The sequence below is a fragment of the Trichomonas vaginalis genome, chromosome III (genome assembly GCF_026262505.1).
Source record: "Trichomonas vaginalis G3 chromosome III, whole genome shotgun sequence".
NCBI lineage: Eukaryota > Parabasalia > Trichomonadida > Trichomonadidae > Trichomonas > Trichomonas vaginalis.
The window spans coordinates 16,705,885-16,726,129 of record NC_067205.1 but is presented as its reverse complement, the minus strand read 5'-3'; the positions used below and the strand labels follow the sequence as shown (position 1 = coordinate 16,726,129).

Here is a 20,245-nt window from a genome sequence, read left to right as displayed (position 1 = left end):
AAAATTTGGACATGTAAATATCAATGATGCAAAGAAATTTGCCAGCCAAAAACATCCCCATGTAAATATGAAGGATGTTCCACAATAATCATATATAAGATAGGGAACCCACGGAAATGAAAACACAAAACCTGTTAACACCAATTCAATGTAGCCTCCTTTAATGTAATGCATAGAAATTAAAAAATATAGAAAAATAATGAATAGCGAAGTAAAGATAAATGCATATGGTAGTTCATTTTGGAAATCGAAAAGCAGTTTGATCACTAAATATCCAAATACGACGGCTAATATAAAGAATATCCCATTCTGTAATCCTTCAAATTTTGTTTTTGTTTTGGTAGATATAACATTAAATATTCCAATAACTCCGTAGAAAGCTTCAATTGCATTCAAAGACACCGAAAAAGGCTCTAATTCCAAATTTATTTCATAGAGTTTTTCATTCGGTTTGCATATCAAAATAAGAGATGCTTGGAGAATAGATGATGAGAGTGAAAGAATTGGCCATTTGGATAGAAATATGTTACCAAGGCAAAGACCAAAACCGAATGAAAGAATATAATACTTGAAGTATTCTTTCTGAACTTCCGAAATCATAATAGATGTGATAAATGATAAAAATCCGATGCAAATACCTTGGATAAATCGAAATATTAGAATGACTATTATATTATTAGAATGTCCAACAAACGATGTTGAAATGATAAAAACTATGTTAACTACAAATAATAATAACTCTCTATTTTTGAAAAATAACATCGATTCATCTTCTAAATCAAACTTCATTATGATTGTAATGATAGAAGACAGAGCAGCTGCGAAAAACGGTATTGCATGATAAGCTATGACGTGTGAGTTATTTGAAAATCGGCAATATCCAACTATTGAAGAACCAATTGAAATCGCAGATAATAAATAAATGATAAGTTTCAATGACTTATTTCTTATAGAAAAATTGTTTGAATCAACTCTTCCTTCATTAATTTTTTCTTTTACGTACATTATTATGCAAAATGAATTTTGAATAAAAAATAAATCACTAATATACTTACTCCGATAATATACCACGTAAATTGTTTTGTTTTTAGATATATTAATGCTGAAAATGCATTTGAAAGCCAAAATAAGAACCATGAAATTGATAATCGGAATGAATCATTACGGTTAATAATAATGTAATTATCTAAAAAAAGATGAATATTAATGAACTATTCAAAACTACTAGGTAATATAAGCCGATTGTTTCATTGAATGATAAACAAAACTTATAACCCAATAAAGAAAGAAATAAACAAGAATAATAAATATGTCTTGCGTAGGTATATGATATATTTTTCAATAGAAACAGAATAAACGAATATATTAAAATTGATAAAAAAAGAAAGATCACAAGTTTTCCTGAGGGTAAAATGTTTTCATTATATCGATTGATGTAATTCCAAAATGCAAAAGATCCGATGAAAGATTGAGCAAAATATTCCCCAAACGAATCAATAGGGTTGAATAATAATTCACTATAAAAGAATTCGATGCTTGAAGAATTGATGTGAATGTATTTTTCGTATTCTAAAATCCAGATCAATAAACTTTGCATGAAAGGAACAATACAAATAAGTTTAATCCAATGTGCTCCAATACTTCGAAAAACAAAAAGACCAATACAAAAGAAAAGAAAGAAAGCAACAAAATATGTCTTATAAAGCTTTTCGTGCAAACTTGCTTAAGTGTGATTGGATAAATAAATGACATTAAACCAACATAATTCCTTGAAATGTTCGAATAGTCAAGTATAACGGAATGATTTTCGTTGATAAGTGGAGACAAACTGTAAGAATAACAAAAATAATGTTAATGATTGTCATAAATAATCTCTTTTCGCTATTAAATATTTCTTTGAAAAAGATCGAAATAAATGAACTAAGAGATGCGAATATCATTGGCAAAACGTAAAACAGAATATTATTTGTTGAATTAAAATCGAAAGGCGAAACTGGAACCATTGTTCCTGAGAGTGTCATTCCACCACTTACTATCAATAAACACAGTAAATGGAATCCAATACCTGTCGCATTTACTTGATCATGATATTGATTGTTGAATGAATCTTTATAAACTAAATCAGAAAATTTGAACTCTTTTGAATTTCTAATGTCCGATATTCTTCTGGTTTTAATATTTTTATCAGCCATATTAGATATTCCTACATCATTTTCTATAAATTTTTCATTCAGTTCTAAACGATTTTGCTTGCTTGAATGTAATTTATTAAATTCAAATTTGGAACTTGAACTTTCAATGGAGATGCTTTTTATTTCTTGGCATAATTCATTGTTTGATTCTATTGTTTCACATCCATTTATAAATTTTTCTATATTTTGAGTTTTGTTAAAATTAGAAAATTGATTAGTATTTTTTCTTTCTTATCATTGTTATTAGAGTTGATACCATTTTTCTTTGATTGTGTGTGTTCCAAAGCGCTTAGTTTGGATGTCATTTCCTAATTTAAACACTAGTTTGCAATCAAAAAATAAGAATAAAAAATTCAATTGAAAATGTTGTAATTAGAAATTTAAATTGGATTAACTCAAAACTAATGATTAATATGTTACATATTTAATTAAATTGCATATAGTTTCAATTTTAAAGTTTGTTGTTATTATTTATTTCTATTTAATGATATAATTATTCTAAAAAATTCATATCATAGGAAAATTAGCATAAAAACTTGTTATAATGTTATTAATAAGTATAAACTTTGTACAATTCTTTTTGCTTTAAATGCAACATCCTAAAATAATAACTAAAATGCAAACAACAACTATTTCGGGTAAAATCAAAAAGATGGAGATAGAAGGAAAATAATAGTATAATAAAGAAGAAATAGTACTTCAAAACCAAATAAAAAGAAAATGATTAATCACATTGCCTGGCGCATTAGTTAGGGCTGCAGTTAAACATGGAGCCTGCATAACGCCAAAACTATTGCAAGCAATTAAAATAAAATGCGCATAATCATTATCTTCCAAAGAGTATGCCACAAAAATTGTAATCATCCAAATTAATATTCCAGTAATATACATGGCGGTTAATGCATCATAAAAACGAGCAAAATTGGGGCTTATCACAAAAAAGATAATACAATGCAGAATTTGGAATAAAAACCCAAAAATTAAACGAATCATTGCATTATATTTTCCATACTCGTTATAATGATAAACACATAAAGAATCGCATGGGAATCCCTTAATAAATGAACCACTAAGTGAAACAAGAAAATCATAAGGTGAACAATTACCTATGTCAATATTATGGCACCTATACTCCCATAAAGTTGATAGCCATACTAAAATGATATACGTTATTGGTAATATATGAATGAAGCGTGTATATAATTCCTTTGTATAAGATACAACGAGCATTCCTGCAGGTATCATTAGTAAATAAAAATGTACTGAATAATAGAAATACTTTTTCGGCAATTTTGCCATCATTAGTGGGAATAAAATGGATACAAATCCGATTGCAACTGATTGAAAATATTTGAAGACAATCATAGAAACTCCTTGTAAATTCATTAAAACTGTAGATAGAATATACATTGCATTTCCAATCGTCACCAAAACTCTAGTATCGGTAATACAATCAATGCATAAATTTATAAATGCAATAAATGCTCCAATAAAAGCAAAGAATGAAGGATATGAACTGAACTTACCCCATAACCCATACGGATCATTAATTGTGCTTTCATAATGTCCTGGGGCGATAATAGTTCCAATTAGAATTCCTCCGAAACCTAATAAAATGCTCCAGATTAATGTATTATCACAAGATATTTTACTACATATACTTGTTTTCGAAATGTGAATTAATACTTTAACAATTCCACAGATGAGAATAGAACCTGTTATTGAAATACCAATGATTGACAATGTGTAATTGCTAGTACACATATATATTAATGAACTGATAAAATTTGAAAACCAAAAGCAACCCCATATTAACAAATAGCCCGGTCCATCATATTTTTGGGTAAAGTAATGCAACCATGGAAAAGTGAATGTTCCAATACCATAACAAAAATATATAAAATATAGTGAACCTCTAACATTATGTATAATTAAAAGAAATGCAATAAAACGGCATAAATATGAAATATAATTATAAAATAATATAGTACAATCATCTTCATCTCTTGTTCCCTGAATTTTGTTGAATATAAACATACCAAATGCAAATGAAATACCAAATGTTATACTATAGTAGAATGCTTTTAAATTAGATTCTATTTTGTTTGAAACAATTATTATTATATTTCCAGGAAATGATTCGACTAAATTCATGCTTATACTAGCTAAAATCATTTTTAATTCATAAGTTGGATTAGAATTTTTAACATTTGATTTTTTATTTGGTTTGCATATCAAAATAAGAGATGCTTGGAGAATAGATGATGAGAGTGAAAGAATTGGCCATTTGGATAGAAATATGTTACCAAGGCAAAGACCAAAACCGAATGAAAGAATATAATACTTGAAGTATTCTTTCTGAACTTCCGAAATCATAATAGATGTGATAAATGATAAAAATCCGATGCAAATACCTTGGATAAATCGAAATATTAGAATGACTATTATATTATTAGAATGTCCAACAAACGATGTTGAAATGATAAAAACTATGTTAACTACAAATAATAATAACTCTCTATTTTTGAAAAATAACATCGATTCATCTTCTAAATCAAACTTCATTATGATTGTAATGATAGAAGACAGAGCAGCTGCGAAAAACGGTATTGCATGATAAGCTATGACATGTGAGTTATTTGAAAATCGGCAATATCCAACTATTGAAGAACCAATTGAAATCGCAGATAATAAATAAATGATAAGTTTCAATTTCTTATTTCCAAATCTAAGAAAATATTGGACATGAGTTTTTACTTCTTTTGTATCCGAATTTTCAGAAGATAACACCCTTACAGACATTGCTGCCATTTAAAAAAAAATTGAGTCGTCAGAAAATTCAATATTGAAAATGTTGTAAATAGGGAAAAAATCATGATAATTAAATACATATAGACATAATTGTCTGTAAAGATAAAATGATGTCAATCTGATAAGTTTTGATGAAAATTCAAAAAATACAATATCAATGCAAAAATATTCGATAAAATTATGTGTAAAATTTTAGGTTTATTTCAAAATACAAACATAAAGTAAATAATAATGATTATAGAATTGTATTACACGTGTTATATTTGAAGAGCGTTAGATAAACTGAGAAAAATATAATTATCAAACATATGAAAGCTAGCCAAACAAAAGATAAATTATACAAGTTCATCTTAGTGAATATGACTGAAGATATTGATGTAGAAAGCCAATACAAGCACCAATAAAATCCAAATGTTTTTGGTCGAATTTTGGACAATGTTTCGTAATAAGGAAGCCATGGGAGTTGCAATAGTCCAATACCATTAGAGAATGACATAATCATAAGGCCATAGTAGTCTTTGTGTGTAATGACTAAGATTACACCAATTAAAGCAAAAACAAGTGAAGGAATAGAAAGAAGAATAGATGCTAATGCAAATGTATTCTCGTTTTTCATGCGAAGAATGATCAAAAATATGCAAAAAACGAAACTGCCAACTACAAATGGTAGAATGAATTTGACGTTCTCTAAAGGATCGCTGTAGATTCTAGAAATAACTGTCCATAATGTGAAAGGACCAAGGAATGGCTGAAGGATATGCAAAACAATGACAAGAAACTCTAAATGGAACTTAAAGTCTGATCCAAAATCGACTTTCAAGTTGACAAAGTTGAAAGAGCTCTTGTTTATGAACCAGATCAAGATAGTTTGAAGACCTGGGAAGATAACAACATATAGAGGCCATTTCTGTTTGATTGGGACACAAAACAAAACGCCAAAAGCAAAAGACACTAAGAAAAATGACAATAAATACAAAGGCTGTTTTGTTTTTCCAATTTGGAACAGAGAAACTGGATAAATGATAGATAAAAACCCTACAATAATTCCTTGTAATGTTCTAATAAGGAAGCATGCAATCAATTTTGTACAATAAAAATAATATATAATTGACATTACAATATACGCAAAATTAAGTATAGAAATTAGTATCCTTCGGTCATTTAAAAAGAACATGGTGTCATAACTATCATTATCAAAGAATCTTTTTGCAAATACGAAATATGCACATGAAAAGGAAGCACTAATAAAAGGTAAGAACCAAAACAATATAAGATGCTTAGATTCAATGTCATTTCCAAATGGATGAACACAAGTGAAAGTACTTGAAATTGTAACCGCTCCTAGGAAAATCATTAAACTGCAAAGAATCAGCCTAAATGTAGTGATTCGATTATGATGATATCCATCAAGAAAAACTGTCAAATTTGAACATAACGGTTCGTCCATTCGATCATCATATTTTTCTTTTTGTTCTTTTGCAAATTCAAGCTCAGCTTGAAGGGTAGCTATATCATATTGAAGATTAGCTTGCTCAATTCTTTTTTGGATTATTAATTTTTTATTTTCTTTGTATTTCTTCTTGTTTTTGGCACATTCTTCCTTTAATGTGTCTAATTCTTTTGTCTTTGTATTGATTAATTGGTTCTTTTGTTTGACTTCATTATCTAAATTGTCATATTCTCCTTTTTTCTCCTGATGTTGACCTTGAAGGACTTCTATATCATGAACTGCTGTTTCAAGTATTTTCTTTTGGTCTTGTATAGCCTTGTCGCCAGAATTTTCTAATATGGCGGCAATATTTTTTCGAATAGTTAAAAGCGGTTTTATTTCGTTTAGTTCGCAAGAATACTTTATATATTCGTAGAATTTGTCAACATTTTTTTCAAGATTTACCTTTCCATGCTCAAACGTTCCAAATTTTTGTTTTTCATCATTGCATTGCCTACAAAGCATGTGCCATTCATCGACGTTGAGAGCCATATTGTCCAAAAGATCTTGATAAACTTCATCATAAATATCGTAAAATGTCTCATCTGATATTTTATCACGAGCAGCCGGTAGCGTATGCTCAATATCATATTTCGAGAGAACTGCCATCAAAGGTAATAGATGGTTTCTTTTAAAAATAAAAATAACAGATTTTCATACGACTCTATATTGAATTTCTTTACAAACGAAATTTTGGAATTCTTTTCATCGTAGAAAGCTTGATATTTTTGTAATCTGCATTAGAACACTATACAATGATAGGCATCTACTAATTGTGCCGAAATATTGAATTTTTATTTCAAAAATTAAAACATTTGCAACATAAATGATAATAAAACAATTATTTCGCCATTAAATAATTTTTAAAGATGAAATTAGCAGAAATTTTGTTTGTATAGACTTTTTAATCAGTTAACTATTAAAAAATTATCTCAAAATTTTTTTATATTTTATACAATTTTTTATTTTAAAATGAATCTAGATCAATATCATATCTATGAATAGATTGTATTATAAAAGAATATTATAATTATCTCATATGTTCAATCTTTAAATCTAATATTTTTATTTTAAATTCGATTTTTATAGATTAAACTTGTAGACGTGATTAAAAATGCATACAAAAGGAAAATTATATTAACATATGGTAAATTATTTAAATAACAGACATAATTAATAATTATATATACAAAACAATCAGCAGATAGGAATTAAAGGCTGGTTCGAAGATTTTCTGCTTGAATGTGATCTAATTTTCTTCAATTTTGGGCGATTATGTTCAAATTCGGTATATTCATTATCAATTGTTCTTGGCCTTTGATAAGTAGGGGCTATTGATATGCATCCAGCCATTTTTTGTACCTTGTGTAAAGTCACAGCTAGGATTATCAATGGTCTAATCGATTGAAGTGGTGAATTATTGGACCTTGCAAGGAGAATTGTACGATCAAACTTTAAGAATGACTTCTTTTCTGATCTGAGAATGTCTAGTTTTGTGAATATAGATCTGTGAGAAACTGATGCAAGTAGAGCTTCTTCCAGATTCAATCGGATTTCACTGCTTCCGATCTGATATTTGGAATTCTCGTTGATGATTCCATAGACTCTTCTCGCCCAGTTCTCCCATTGTTTAAGTGTAACAAGCTGATTTTGTGCAAAAGATAAGTCTTTCCTAATTGTTTCAATTTCGATTTGGGCATCACGTAGAACTTTTTCATCAGAAATTAAATTATTTCTATTATTACTATCAGTTTGAATTAGCTCATGAATCGTTTGCAAAATATCTATTGATTCATCAATTCCTAAAGCAGATCTGATATTACTAAGGAGCGTAATCATATTTGTTGTGTTTAACTGAGATGTCTTAAGTTTATTAATGAATTCAACAATGAAATTGGACGCTTCAATTAAATTGGAAGGCGCTGAAATGCCAACTAAAGCTGAAGAAAGAATCTTGAATGCAGAATTATTTTCGTTTGTAAGATTTGTAACTTTTGTTGTAAGATCTTGATAATCAATCAATGGCTTTGGTGGATTCTGAATTTGAAGTTTTTGCTCTGCTGATTTGAGTTTCATTTCAAGAGTCTTGCATTCAATTGAAAGTTTAGATAGCTGAGCTTTTTGTTGCTGAATCTGTGTTAAAAGCTGAGAATTTTGTGTTGTTAAAGCTTCGGCTTCATGAATGGAGTTTTCTAATTCTTTATGAAGTTTTTCGGTTGATTCAGTGTACTGATTAGTCATGTTTGTATTAGCTTGTTTGCAATTGCAAATATCTTGTTTGAGATTTTTGTTTTCTAGTTGTAAACTTTCAATTGTTTTTCTAATCATCTTCCTTTGTTTCTTAATTGTTTTAACTATTTCTTCATTTTCGCTTAATGTTTTTGTGAGTGATTCACAAACTTCTTCTGATTTCTTGAGTTTTTCTTGTGTTTCCGAAATCTCTTGATCCTTTTTTGATATTTCTTCTTCTAGTTTCTTTTCTTTATCTGCTGTTTCTTGCTTCGTTAAATCTAGATTGTGGATTGTTTCATCCAACAACTTTTGCATCCTTGACTTTTCGTCATTTAGTTGTTGAATCTGCTGATTCAAATTATTATTCTGATCCTGAAGCTGTGTTATTTCTATTTTGACTGCTTCTGTTTGTTGTGATCGTTTCGAAGAAGATGATGATTTTGATGACTTCCTTGACAATGTTGATGAAGATTCAATTGAAATTGGTGATGAGGTTGTTGAACTATCCTCAACATAATTGTGTTGCTGATTTGATCTAATTTCTTCTTGAGCTGCAGCTACAAATTGCTTAAGTAGAACAAAAGTTGGGATATCTTCTGGATTGTCAACTTCAATATACTTCAATAAGAATCTTCGCATTGTTTTATCTCTTTTACGCATCAATTCTATTTCCTGTGAATAATTATTTGATTGATTTTGCTGCAAGCTTTCGATTTCTCTCTTCCTCTTCGCTGCAATTATCGAAATATCTCTTGCATAATTCTTCAATAAATCATTGATATAAATTTGAGCACAAAGAATATCAAATACTTGTCTTGCATCAATATCAGATGGGGTTGTGATCTTACTTAACATGTTTGATATGAATTCTTGCATCTTTGTTGGCTGTAGAAGATTGAAGATTCCAGTTGGATTAATGGAAGAAGGTAGTTGCAATGATTCATTAAACTTCTGTTCTGTAATATCACCAAGAGTGTTTTCAATAAAAGATCCTAAGTTTGCACATCTTCTTATTAATTCTACCTTGTTGCAATCAGTGAGATAAAATGATGTTCCTGTCTTTTCATTATAAAAAACAGCAGCTTGCAAATCATTAGAATGTGAAAGGTTTTGCAAGAATCTTAGTTGTTCTTCAAACAAAGAAAGAACTTCCATGCATTTATCATGCAAATGCAATTTTTCATTATTAAGTTTTGCAATTGTTGACTGATTGTTATTATTTACTTCTACTTGTTGTGAATATTGATCAATTAATTTCTTTACAATTAGCATTGTGCGCTCATTTGGTTTGATTTCCGCATTATCGCGAATTGCTTGAAATTCATTAATATTATTGAACTTGCTATCACTAATCATTTTAACAATTGAGATCAAGTTGGAATAAATAATATCATTTGAAGTATCTGAAGGTGAATTTTGCTTTGGTTGAGGATTTGACTCTCTAACTTGTGGTTGTACTCTCACTTTGGTAACACTAGGTAGTGCTTCGAATTTTTGAATCAAATCGGTTTGTTTGTGCAAAATTTTAATAAGATTATTTCTTTGTTCACTTAGTTTTTGAATAGTTGTAGATTGTTCTTCGATTAATGACTGTTGAGACAAAATTGCATCATGAATTGATTTGTTTTCTGTCTCCAAAGACTTGATCTTATCAGATAAAGTATTATTTGTATTGGTGAGGATAGTATTTGAGTGCTGTATATTTACAATCTGACTTTTGAGCTCCGATATTTCAATTTTTATTGAAGAATCAATTGAATTTGACTGAGGTTTGATTTCGTTAATTTGTGCTTTTGCCGCAGATTTACGTTCTTTTTGAAGTAACAAATCAATAACTTGGATCACATCATTTAATGAGTACGCTTCTACATTATATTTTGTATTTATTGCAGTAAGGAAGCTTGTTATTTCGTCTGGAGTATCATAATTTATTGAACTTGGCGAAGAGCATGAAAAATCAGAAAAGCTAAGATTTTTTGTTGGAGTTTGCGTTGAAGATAATGAATATGATTTCTTATTTTCATGATTCGTTGAATAATTATCGGAAACGCATGACAAGGGTGTTGAAGGTAATGATGTTGTATCAATATATGGTGATGTTAAATTAGATGAAGATTCCATTATGGAGAAATAGCAAAATTTCTAAAAATTCAAAACGTACACTTTGATAAAAACTCAATATGAATCGAGTAATCTCATTAATTTTATGATTACCTATGAAGTGCATAACTATTTTTCAAAAATCTATCTAAATTATTTTTTTATTTTCAAAAAATCGAAATTTGAAATTCTAATTACGATGAATCAAATGCATTATCTGTCTCATTTATTTATGCGTTTCAAAATCTAAAAATAATTAAATCTAAGCAAGGGTTTTGGTAAAACGGTTTGACACGGTTATGGCCGACCCTTTTCTCACGATGTCTCTCAAGCAATATCTTGTCATCGGCCGCCCATACCCAACAAAGGAAATTGCCAACCCACCAGCCGTCCGTGTTCAGGTTTTCGCCCCAGACGAGGTCATTGCCAAATCTAAATTCTGGACAGTTGCTCAGCGCATCGCCCGCTTGAAGAAGGCTCACGGCGAAGTTCTCGCTGTCAAGCACGTTATCGAACCAGAACCAACACGTGTTAAGAACTACGGCATCTGGCTCTCATACCGCTCAACACGCAACCACCACAACGTCTACAAAGAGTACCGTGATACAACAACAGAGGGAGCTGTTACAAAGATGTTAGCTGAACTTGCCGGCACACACGACACAACAGCTGACAACATCTCAATCATCAAGGTTGCTGAAGTTGCTGATAAGGATCTCGTCCACAAGAACATTTCTCAGTTCACACACGAGAACATTAAGTTCCCAATCCTTAAGCAGTCCATCCGCGCTCCAACAGTTGCTGCTAGAAAGGTCTTCTCTGGCGTTCGCCCAACAGTTTGCGGCTTCTAAAGAGCTCAGAATACTTATTTTTTACTTAAATTATTTTTACAAATAATTTTAAACAAAAAATACTGATAAATTTTCTTCTAAGCTAATAAAAGCCTTCATCTTCCATGAAAATCTAATGGGCTTGCGATTCAGCAACATTTTACTAAGATAAACTAAAAGATCCCTTTTTGAAATTGATTGAAATTTAAATTTTTCTATGAACTTGACCAAATTCTTTGAATGCTCTCTTCTATATTTCCAGTAACCTCTGTCCTTCTAATTGTTCTGAGATAACAATTATGAAAGGATGATAAAAAAAAAATTTTTTTTAGAGAAGACTCAAATTTTGTTCATGAGTGACAAGATTGAGAATGAGCTAATCTCCCTTATCGCGAAATTCCTTAAATCGAAATTCCCTGAATAATTCAGAAATGCCAAGAAAAGAAGTTATAATATAAACTTTGTGTATACTAATGATTGTAGAAATAATGGAAATGTTATACAAAAATAATTTTATAAACAAACATTATATAAAGAAGATGATGTAGTTCTTATTCGTCTAACAAGCTTTGATTCTGTTCCAAGGGCATTGTGTTCGGCAACTATCGACAAAAAGATATCATTTTTAAATTCTTGCGAACAAAGATTTACATCTTTGTCATACAGGCCTCCTGCACCTTCGAATGAGTATTGTGATGCTAATACTTCATCACTTTCTAGTGCGTCTAGTAGAAAACATAAATCATTTGGTGAAATGTAAGGAAATGCTTCTAAAAGCTCTTCAAATGTACATAATTCGTGGGAAAGAACGAATACAACAAGATTCTTTCTTAGTTCATCAATCCTTTCGGTTAAAACGTCGCCATTTTCATCAATCCACAAATGAACTGGAACTAAATCGATTTTATTCATGGAATTCTTGGCAATCATGTGACAGCATGGATATCTACTATATACTGGTTCATATGATGATGTAGGAACTCGACAAACTAAGTTTAGTCGAATGAATACTTCGATTCTTTCGAAAAACTGCATAAAAAGCTCTGAAGTAACACTTGCATCAAATGCAGATGCTATTTCTAGTATTCCTATCCCATCTACGCTAGCACCTGATATTTGTCCGAAAAGATATCTGTCCATCAGATCTGGGAAAATGAAATCTTCGGTTTCTATTCTTGCAAACGAGTAGAATGATAAAGGATCGGTTGATAATATCTCTTCATTCATCTTTTCTTGGTTATTTTCTTTTGGAGTGTTTGGTATTTGTAATTTTGGAAATTTTTCTTTGATTGGAACGAAATTAAACTCATAAATCTTTGATTTGCTGATATTAGCAACCTCTGGTGTGAAAATCGAGTAAATATCGGTTTTTTCAATCCGATTTTTCCCCGACCATTCAATTTCAAATTTTCTATCTTCTGAAAAAAATGAAAATATATGACCGGGCCTTGGAATCACGTTAATTCTTTGTGGATCAGAATCTTTAAGTGCTTTGTAGTCATCGAAAAGCCATTCGCACTTGGGAAGAGTGACTAAACCTTTGTAATCTTCCATTGATAGTAATCCTAAGGCAGAAAGCATCCATAGAGCGTTACCGATGGATTCTGTTGATAAGTGGCATAATTGTCTGACTGAAAGTGTCTCGTTTCTGAGAGAATATTCTGTTTGTAAAATAGATTTTAAAAATTCAAAAGCAACTGAGGTCGATCTTTCAAGATTCGTAGTGTTTTTGGCTGCTGTGTACAATGAATTGATCTCTTCGCACGTAGCATTAACTGTTTGCGTAACATCTGAATCAAGATTCGCCAAACCATGGAAAACAACCATTACATTGGCAACAACTTCATTGTAAGTGTTAATAAAATACTTTTCGTCGAACATACTCGCCCTGAAATTGGATATTTTCGTGTTTTCTTTTATCCAAATTTTGCATTTTTCCTTAAGTTGCTCGTAGTTTGATCTTTTCGACAAAATGAAGCCATCACTAGATAGTCTTGATGCTAAAAATAGCTTTGCGACGGACTTAAGAGATTTGTCGACTTCGAATTCTTCTGAAAAATAACTTGGAGGTGAAAAAACAAGGGAAGGAAGGGCAGATTTGTCAGAAACGATCATGGAATATATCCCACTGGAAGGGAATAAGTGTGTTTCAAGGAAAGATCGGCGTGGATGGTTGATAACTCTCAATTTCTTTTTATATAATTTCTGCAAATAGTAGGAAAGCGCTGGAGGAGGGATATAATGTTCGGCTGAGGCTTCTTCGACTTCGCGTGGAAAGAATGGAAGAGAAAATAAGACACTTTCTGAGTAAATTGAATTTAAATAAGGTTCAAATCGTTGTATAACAGTAATAGGGAACTTTTGAGGTGGAACATTGGCAATAGAATTAATTAGTGTCCAATATTGGTAATGAGCAGCGGGATCAAAAACAAAATCAAAAATTTTTGAGAAATTTAAATTTGTTATTTCAACTTCAGCGCTTGATTTTATAACGCCATCAACAATAAGTGGATTGTATGGTGGTTTAAGCATCGCAATCATCATATTTAATTCCATTACTTTGTCTTGTTGTAATGGAACAACAATTGATGGATGCAGACAGAAATACTTCGAATCTATGGATCTAAATATCTGAACAATCAAGCCTAAAGGCATGGAATTCAATATTAAATTGACATCTAATTTTCGATTGTGAAAATTATGAATTAGGAATAAATGAAGGAGTGAGGCACGTGTTTTAACTGAAAAGAACTCTGTTTCTGGTTGATTTTTTGCAGCTAAATTTGTTGGATTTTCTGCTAAAATTTCACGAGAAACTGATCGATGAAATGTAGGAGCAAGTGTGTGTATTGCGTCTTTAATGTATTCTGTAATGAGTTTTGACTTCTTATCTTGTGGAATGGATGAATCAACAAAAACAGTTATGAATTGCTGTGGAGGGGCGTGCTTAGAACTTGAAGATTTGACAATAAAAGTTTGTGGTATTTTCACTTTCACTTTTGTAGCAATACCTTTCTGATTCAGAACTCGAGTTATTGAAGAAAATCCTCCTAATTCACTGTAATTCTGTGAATAAAATTTGGCAATTATCTTTATAACATCATCCTGACTAATAATACCATTGGAATTTTGCATGAATTCGCGGATTTGCTTAAGAATCTCCTCCTCATGCTTAATTCCATTCCCCATTCAGGGGGAGTAATTTTTTATTTTGGGGGTTGATCACCAATCCTAATAACAGCCTTCATCTTTCATGAAATCTAAAGGACTTGTGATGCACTAACATTTCACTAAGATCAACTGATTGATTCATTTTATAATTTTGAATTTTCTTATGAACTTGAATAAATTCTTTGAATAACCTCTTCTATAGATCCAAAAGCATCAGTCCTTCTAATTGTTTTCAAGTAACAATTATAAAACGATGTTTGGGTCTTCTTGAGAGACGAAGAAAAATTTTTTTTTAGAGAAGACTCAAATTTTGTTCATGAGCGATGAGGTTGAGAATGAGCTGACATTCCTTATCGCGAAATTCCTTAAATTGAAATTTCCTGAAATTGCAGATAGTTTTATTCAGAAATGCGAAGAAAAGAAACAATTTCCATCAAGAATTTTTGCAAAAAATCCTACTTTCGAGGAGCTTGATAAAGACATCCTTTATGGAATGCCTAATGATCAACTTCTTCAATTAATTAAGCGCTCAATACCAAATTCAAATTTTCCATCCATCCTAGCAAGCAAAAAAATAGAAATTAAACCCATAAATCAAATAGATTCACTCATGTATCAACTTGGATCACCAGTAGAACAATTATACAAGTTCAATCCATCACATAGAATATCTGGCCATTTTGACTCATGTTTTTGCATTGCAATTGATAGATCATCGAGTATTCTTGTTACAGGAGCGGATGATTTTGTGCTCAAAGTCTGGAAACTCCCAGAAATTACTTTATTAAAATCTTACGTCAAACTTCATACGAAAGAAATCACAGAAGTCATCATTCATCCACTCAATACTATGTTCGCTTCTTCATCCTATGACGGCCTAATCAATATAATTTCTTTATCAGAAAGCAAAATAATTCAAACAATCGAAAACAGAACAGGTGTTATACAAATCAAGTTTTCTCCATGCGGAAACTATCTTGCAGCAGCTTGTCTCGGTCGATCAGTCAAAATTTTCAAATTTGACGGAAATAATTTTTCTGAATATTTAGTTTTTGACAAAATGGAGAGTGATCCAGACTGGTTATCATTCTCACCAGGTGGACAATTCCTTGCCGTGTCCGGAGACAACGGATTGATCTATGTTATCCACATTACAATGAAATTAGTTACGAGATTAGAAGGACACAGCAAAAACGTTGTTTACATAGCTTTCAGTCGCAATTCACCAATGAATATAATCTCTCTAGCATCAGAAGAACGTTCTGTCAAGCTGTGGACAGTTGAAAATGACATTTGGGGTTCAACAAAAACACTTTCATCGAAATTGCCAGGTGGAAATCGCCGCAAACTTATTGGATGTTGTTGGAATGCTGATGACACAAGAGTTGTTGCTATATCTCCTTCTAATTTATATGCTTGGGATAGTTCTAGTATGAAAACAATTTCGATTTGTCAACATGAAACATTTCTTGAATATAATAATTTTTTGGCAGCGAATCCTGTATTTCCTAATATTGTTTTTGTGGGAACAACAACAGGAAATTGTTCTCTTTGGGATATAGAAAGTGGTAAAATAATTGCAGGACATGCTTTGGAAATTGCAGGAAGAATAAATTGCGTTGTTTGGTCGAATGATGGTTTATCTGCTTATACTGTTGATGATATGGGTGGAATTACGAAATTTTCTTGTGCAAACGATGGTGTTTTCAAGACAACTGAGATGTTCTTTGCAGAAGAGATATTCGAAGGTGTAGAACCAAGTGATTTGATTGTAGATCAGAATAATGTTCCTTTGGATCCTCAACCATCATTAAAATTAAATTTGAAAAAGATTAAATTGGCCGAACAAAAAACAGATGAATTTATTGAATTGTTGGAAAAGAACTTGACGCAGATATGGCGTAAGAATGGAATATTACCACTTAAGGAGCTTAAACTCAGAATGAAAGTTGATAATAAACTAAACGAGGAAGAAGACAATTTGTCAGATGATAATGTTCAGATCACTTCATCTGCTGACAGACAAATCTTTGATTTGGAAAATAAAGAAGGATTAACAAAGAGGCAGACAAATGCTAAGGTAGAAAACTCCTCAAATAGTGACTCTGAAGAAGAGGATTTGGATGATTATACATTAAACATGGATTATATCAATAGACCACCTCAAAAAATTGACAAAAATTATAAAAGTGAACCAAAAAGTGACAGAATTGAGAGGATTTATGAAATGGAAGCGAGTGAAGACTTGGATGACTTCCAGAGAAAAGACTTTTTATCAGAGGAATACGATAGTGAGGATGTTGACTATGATAACTCCGAAATGGACGATTTTATTGTTGATGACAACGATATGAGTGAAGACCATGATGATAGAACAGATAGTAATAGCGAGAGTGATGATATATCTGATAGTTATCAAAGACCTGCTAAAAAGAAGGTCCTTAAAAAGAATTTACCTGAAATTTCTGATGAAAATGATGAATTATCAGATGAAACTGACCAAAAGAGTAAGAAGAAGACAAAGAAAGCCACAAAAACCAATAAAAAGAAGGAATCTTCTGAATTAGAAGATTCAGATTTCGAAGATGTTGAAGAGCCACCAAAACAAAAGAAGAAACTATCTAAGCATGATTCTGAGTCCGATTTGGAAAGCGAGGATGAGAAATCTTCAAAGAAATCAAAGAAAGATTCATCAGATTTAGAATTTTCAGAAGAAGAAAAGCCAAAACATAAGAAACAAGCTAAGAAGTTGGTTAAAGCCGAAGAATCTGAACTTGAAAGTGATTTTGAGGAACCAAAGAAGAAATCAAAGAAATTAAAGCAAGAAAGCTCAGATTTAGAAGATTCTGACTTCGAAAAACCAGAGAAAAAGTCGAAAGATAACAATGAACCAAAGGAAATTAATAAATCTCAGATAGAAGATCCAGATTTTAATGAAGAAGAGGAACCAAAGAAGAAATCAAAGAGGAAGACAAAGAAATCGAAAGAAGATGATTATAACCCTACTAAAAATGATAAATTATCCGATTTCGAAGATTTGGAAAATGATGATTTCCAAAATAGCGAAGAAAAGAAAGCAGAAGTTGAAGAATCACCAAGAAGAAGGAGAAGACATCGTTCGCACCATGAAAATGAGCCAGAAACCCAAGAAACTCAGGAAACTCCTCAAGATACAGCAAATGAGACTCCAAAAAGAAGAAGACATAGACATAAATCAACACAAGAAGCTACTGAAGAATCTGTCCCGCCTGAATCTGCTGAACAAAGCCAAACAAAGTCTCATCGCCGCCATCATCATGAAGAAACTCCTGAACAAAGCGTTGCTGAGTCACCAAAACGATCCCGCAAGCATCACAAGCATGAATCTGCTGACGATGATATTGATTTTTCTCTTAGTATCAGTTCATCTCCAAAATCTTCTAAAAATCCAACTGATGAGATCAAGAAAAGTAAGTTAACGCAAAACATATCAGATAAAGATCTAAAAGATACAGATGATGAACTTGAAGAAGAAACAAATAAAAAAATACCAAAATCAAAATCGAAAAAAGAAAGCTCTGATCTCAGTTTGAGCGAAGAAGAACCTACACAAAGCAAGTCTAAGCCAAAAGGAAAGCGTTTAACTCAAGCAACTGATGAAGAATTAAATCATGAATCATCATTAGAGGCAACACCGGTCAAAAAAGCAACAATCGAAATACCAAGGAAGAGTGATGATACTTCTGACTTTACTTTGTCATCAGCTTCATCTTTATCCTCAGATAGCGAAGATTCCCACCAAAACATTCCAAATTGGATGATTACAACGAGAAACAATGATCCGTTCATCTTCCCTCAGCAAGGCATGAGATTTGTCTTACTCAAACTTCCATTCGAAAGGTATAAAAAGAGCTATCAACAAGAATTTACTCCTCCTTACGTTCTAAAAAAGACTTTGGGAAATGTAGAAGCAGGAATCATTACGGATATCGTTTTCCGGCCAAATGAACTACATTTTGGAGTAAGTCTTGATGCCGGAACCCGATGCATGCTCTCCCTTCCGATGCCAAATTCACCCGGATACTTAGTTCCAGAGGATTCATTCAAAGCATCACAAAAAGTGACAATCAAAACCGGCCAAACATTGATTTTTAGGAAAAATGGTCAAAGAATGACCGGTATTGTTGAATCAGTAGATGACTCTGGTAAAAATGATAGGTTCGAATCTATCGGAGTTGTTGTTGAAGGAAGATTCAACAAAATTTCACCTTGGGATGTAATGAATGTCAGGCATCAAGTCACAGAACAGCAGAAACAGATGCAAGCGCTGCTTACTGACTATAAAAACCTCTCTGGAAAATACCAATCTTTGTCAAATCTTTCAAATTACAAGAAACAGACAAAGATGGGTCCAATGTCTACTAAAATCATAATCCAAAGGATAATTAACAACTGGTATCTAACTATAGATATGCTCAAACGCGATACAAGTGCTTTAATTGATATTGCAAACAATTCTCTGTCAACTGAAGAGTCTGGTCACTTTAACGAAGATGTTAATGCCATCTTTCAGAAGATTAAGCAATTATTCAAACATAGATAATAGATTTAATATTTTTATTTTTATATATTTAATTTTTTTGTTATTTAATAAATTTATAGAGATAATTTGATATTTTAACATTAATATCTTTTGTTGAATAGTAACTGATGCTCATTTTAATTCTGAAAACAAAAAATTTAATAATGATAAAGTAATAATTTAATAAAATATAGCAAACAAAATAGTAATTGTAAAACTTATCAGAAATTGTAAGTATTTGAATCCTGCTTTGATAAGAACAATGAATTCGTTATTTGGACTCTTGATTTGCGTTTGGTTGAAATACAAGAGGAGCAGCTTGAGAAAGGCAACTTTGGAAGTATCTGAGCTGATCACGTAAAATTTCATTCTGAGCTTGTAAACCACTAATTTGTTGTTGCAATTCTACAACTAAACTCTTAAGATCACCGTTATCGGTTTCTAACTTCTTAAGATAGTCAGTTTTGGTCTTTCTCCATCTTCTTGGGCCAGCATCTCCAGTCATTAAAATTAAATCTTGTGTCTTTTTCTCGATTTCAGTTGGAAGTCCAGATGTTTGCTCAGTATGCTGTTGCTGTTTTGGCATTAAGAGCATTGGAATTTGTTGTTGGAGCAAGGCGCCAGGAATTGAGACCGAAGTCATTCTGAAATTTATTAAATTTGATTTATGTATTTAAATATATTGTTTATGACTTCTTGTCTGTATCACATTAAGGGTTTCGTTTTGCGAAAAAAACGTACAATACGCAATTTCGCTAAAAAACATTTATCTAGCAATTTCGACCTTTGACTCCACTCAAGACGTCACTTTTTTAATTTTGCGGTATCATATTTTTGGAAAATCTTTATGAATATTATA

At 31.3% G+C, this 20,245-nt stretch overlaps 6 protein-coding genes across 6 annotated transcripts; 2 read left to right on the top strand and 4 right to left on the bottom strand.

Moving 5' to 3' along the window:
* Window positions 1–5,238: 5,238 nt before the first annotated feature.
* On the bottom strand, window positions 5,239–7,101 carry TVAGG3_0714990 (uncharacterized protein; the record flags this gene model as incomplete). Its single annotated transcript, XM_001305069.1, has 1 exon — window positions 5,239–7,101. The coding sequence occupies one exon, from the start codon at window positions 7,099–7,101 to the stop codon at window positions 5,239–5,241; it is 1,863 nt and encodes a 620-aa protein (XP_001305070.1).
* Window positions 7,102–7,650: 549 nt separating this feature from the next.
* TVAGG3_0714980 (uncharacterized protein) lies at window positions 7,651–10,850 on the bottom strand (the record flags this gene model as incomplete). Its single annotated transcript, XM_001305070.1, has 1 exon — window positions 7,690–10,845. The coding sequence occupies one exon, from the start codon at window positions 10,843–10,845 to the stop codon at window positions 7,690–7,692; it is 3,156 nt and encodes a 1,051-aa protein (XP_001305071.1).
* Window positions 10,851–11,117: 267 nt separating this feature from the next.
* On the top strand, window positions 11,118–12,093 carry TVAGG3_0714970 (structural constituent of ribosome; the record flags this gene model as incomplete). Its single annotated transcript, XM_001305071.2, has 1 exon — window positions 11,145–11,675. One exon carries the CDS (start codon window positions 11,145–11,147, stop codon window positions 11,673–11,675), a length of 531 nt encoding a protein of 176 aa, XP_001305072.1.
* Window positions 12,094–12,167: 74 nt separating this feature from the next.
* On the bottom strand, window positions 12,168–14,843 carry TVAGG3_0714960 (uncharacterized protein; the record flags this gene model as incomplete). The annotated part of the gene is made up of 1 exon (XM_001305072.1): window positions 12,168–14,843. The coding sequence occupies one exon, from the start codon at window positions 14,841–14,843 to the stop codon at window positions 12,168–12,170; it is 2,676 nt and encodes an 891-aa protein (XP_001305073.1).
* A 284-nt stretch (window positions 14,844–15,127) lies between these two features.
* TVAGG3_0714950 (regulation of cell shape) lies at window positions 15,128–19,451 on the top strand (the record flags this gene model as incomplete). The annotated part of the gene is made up of 1 exon (XM_001305073.1): window positions 15,142–19,407. One exon carries the CDS (start codon window positions 15,142–15,144, stop codon window positions 19,405–19,407), a length of 4,266 nt encoding a protein of 1,421 aa, XP_001305074.1.
* A 60-nt stretch (window positions 19,452–19,511) lies between these two features.
* On the bottom strand, window positions 19,512–20,245 carry TVAGG3_0714940 (uncharacterized protein; the record flags this gene model as incomplete). The annotated part of the gene is made up of 1 exon (XM_001305074.1): window positions 19,658–20,029. The coding sequence occupies one exon, from the start codon at window positions 20,027–20,029 to the stop codon at window positions 19,658–19,660; it is 372 nt and encodes a 123-aa protein (XP_001305075.1).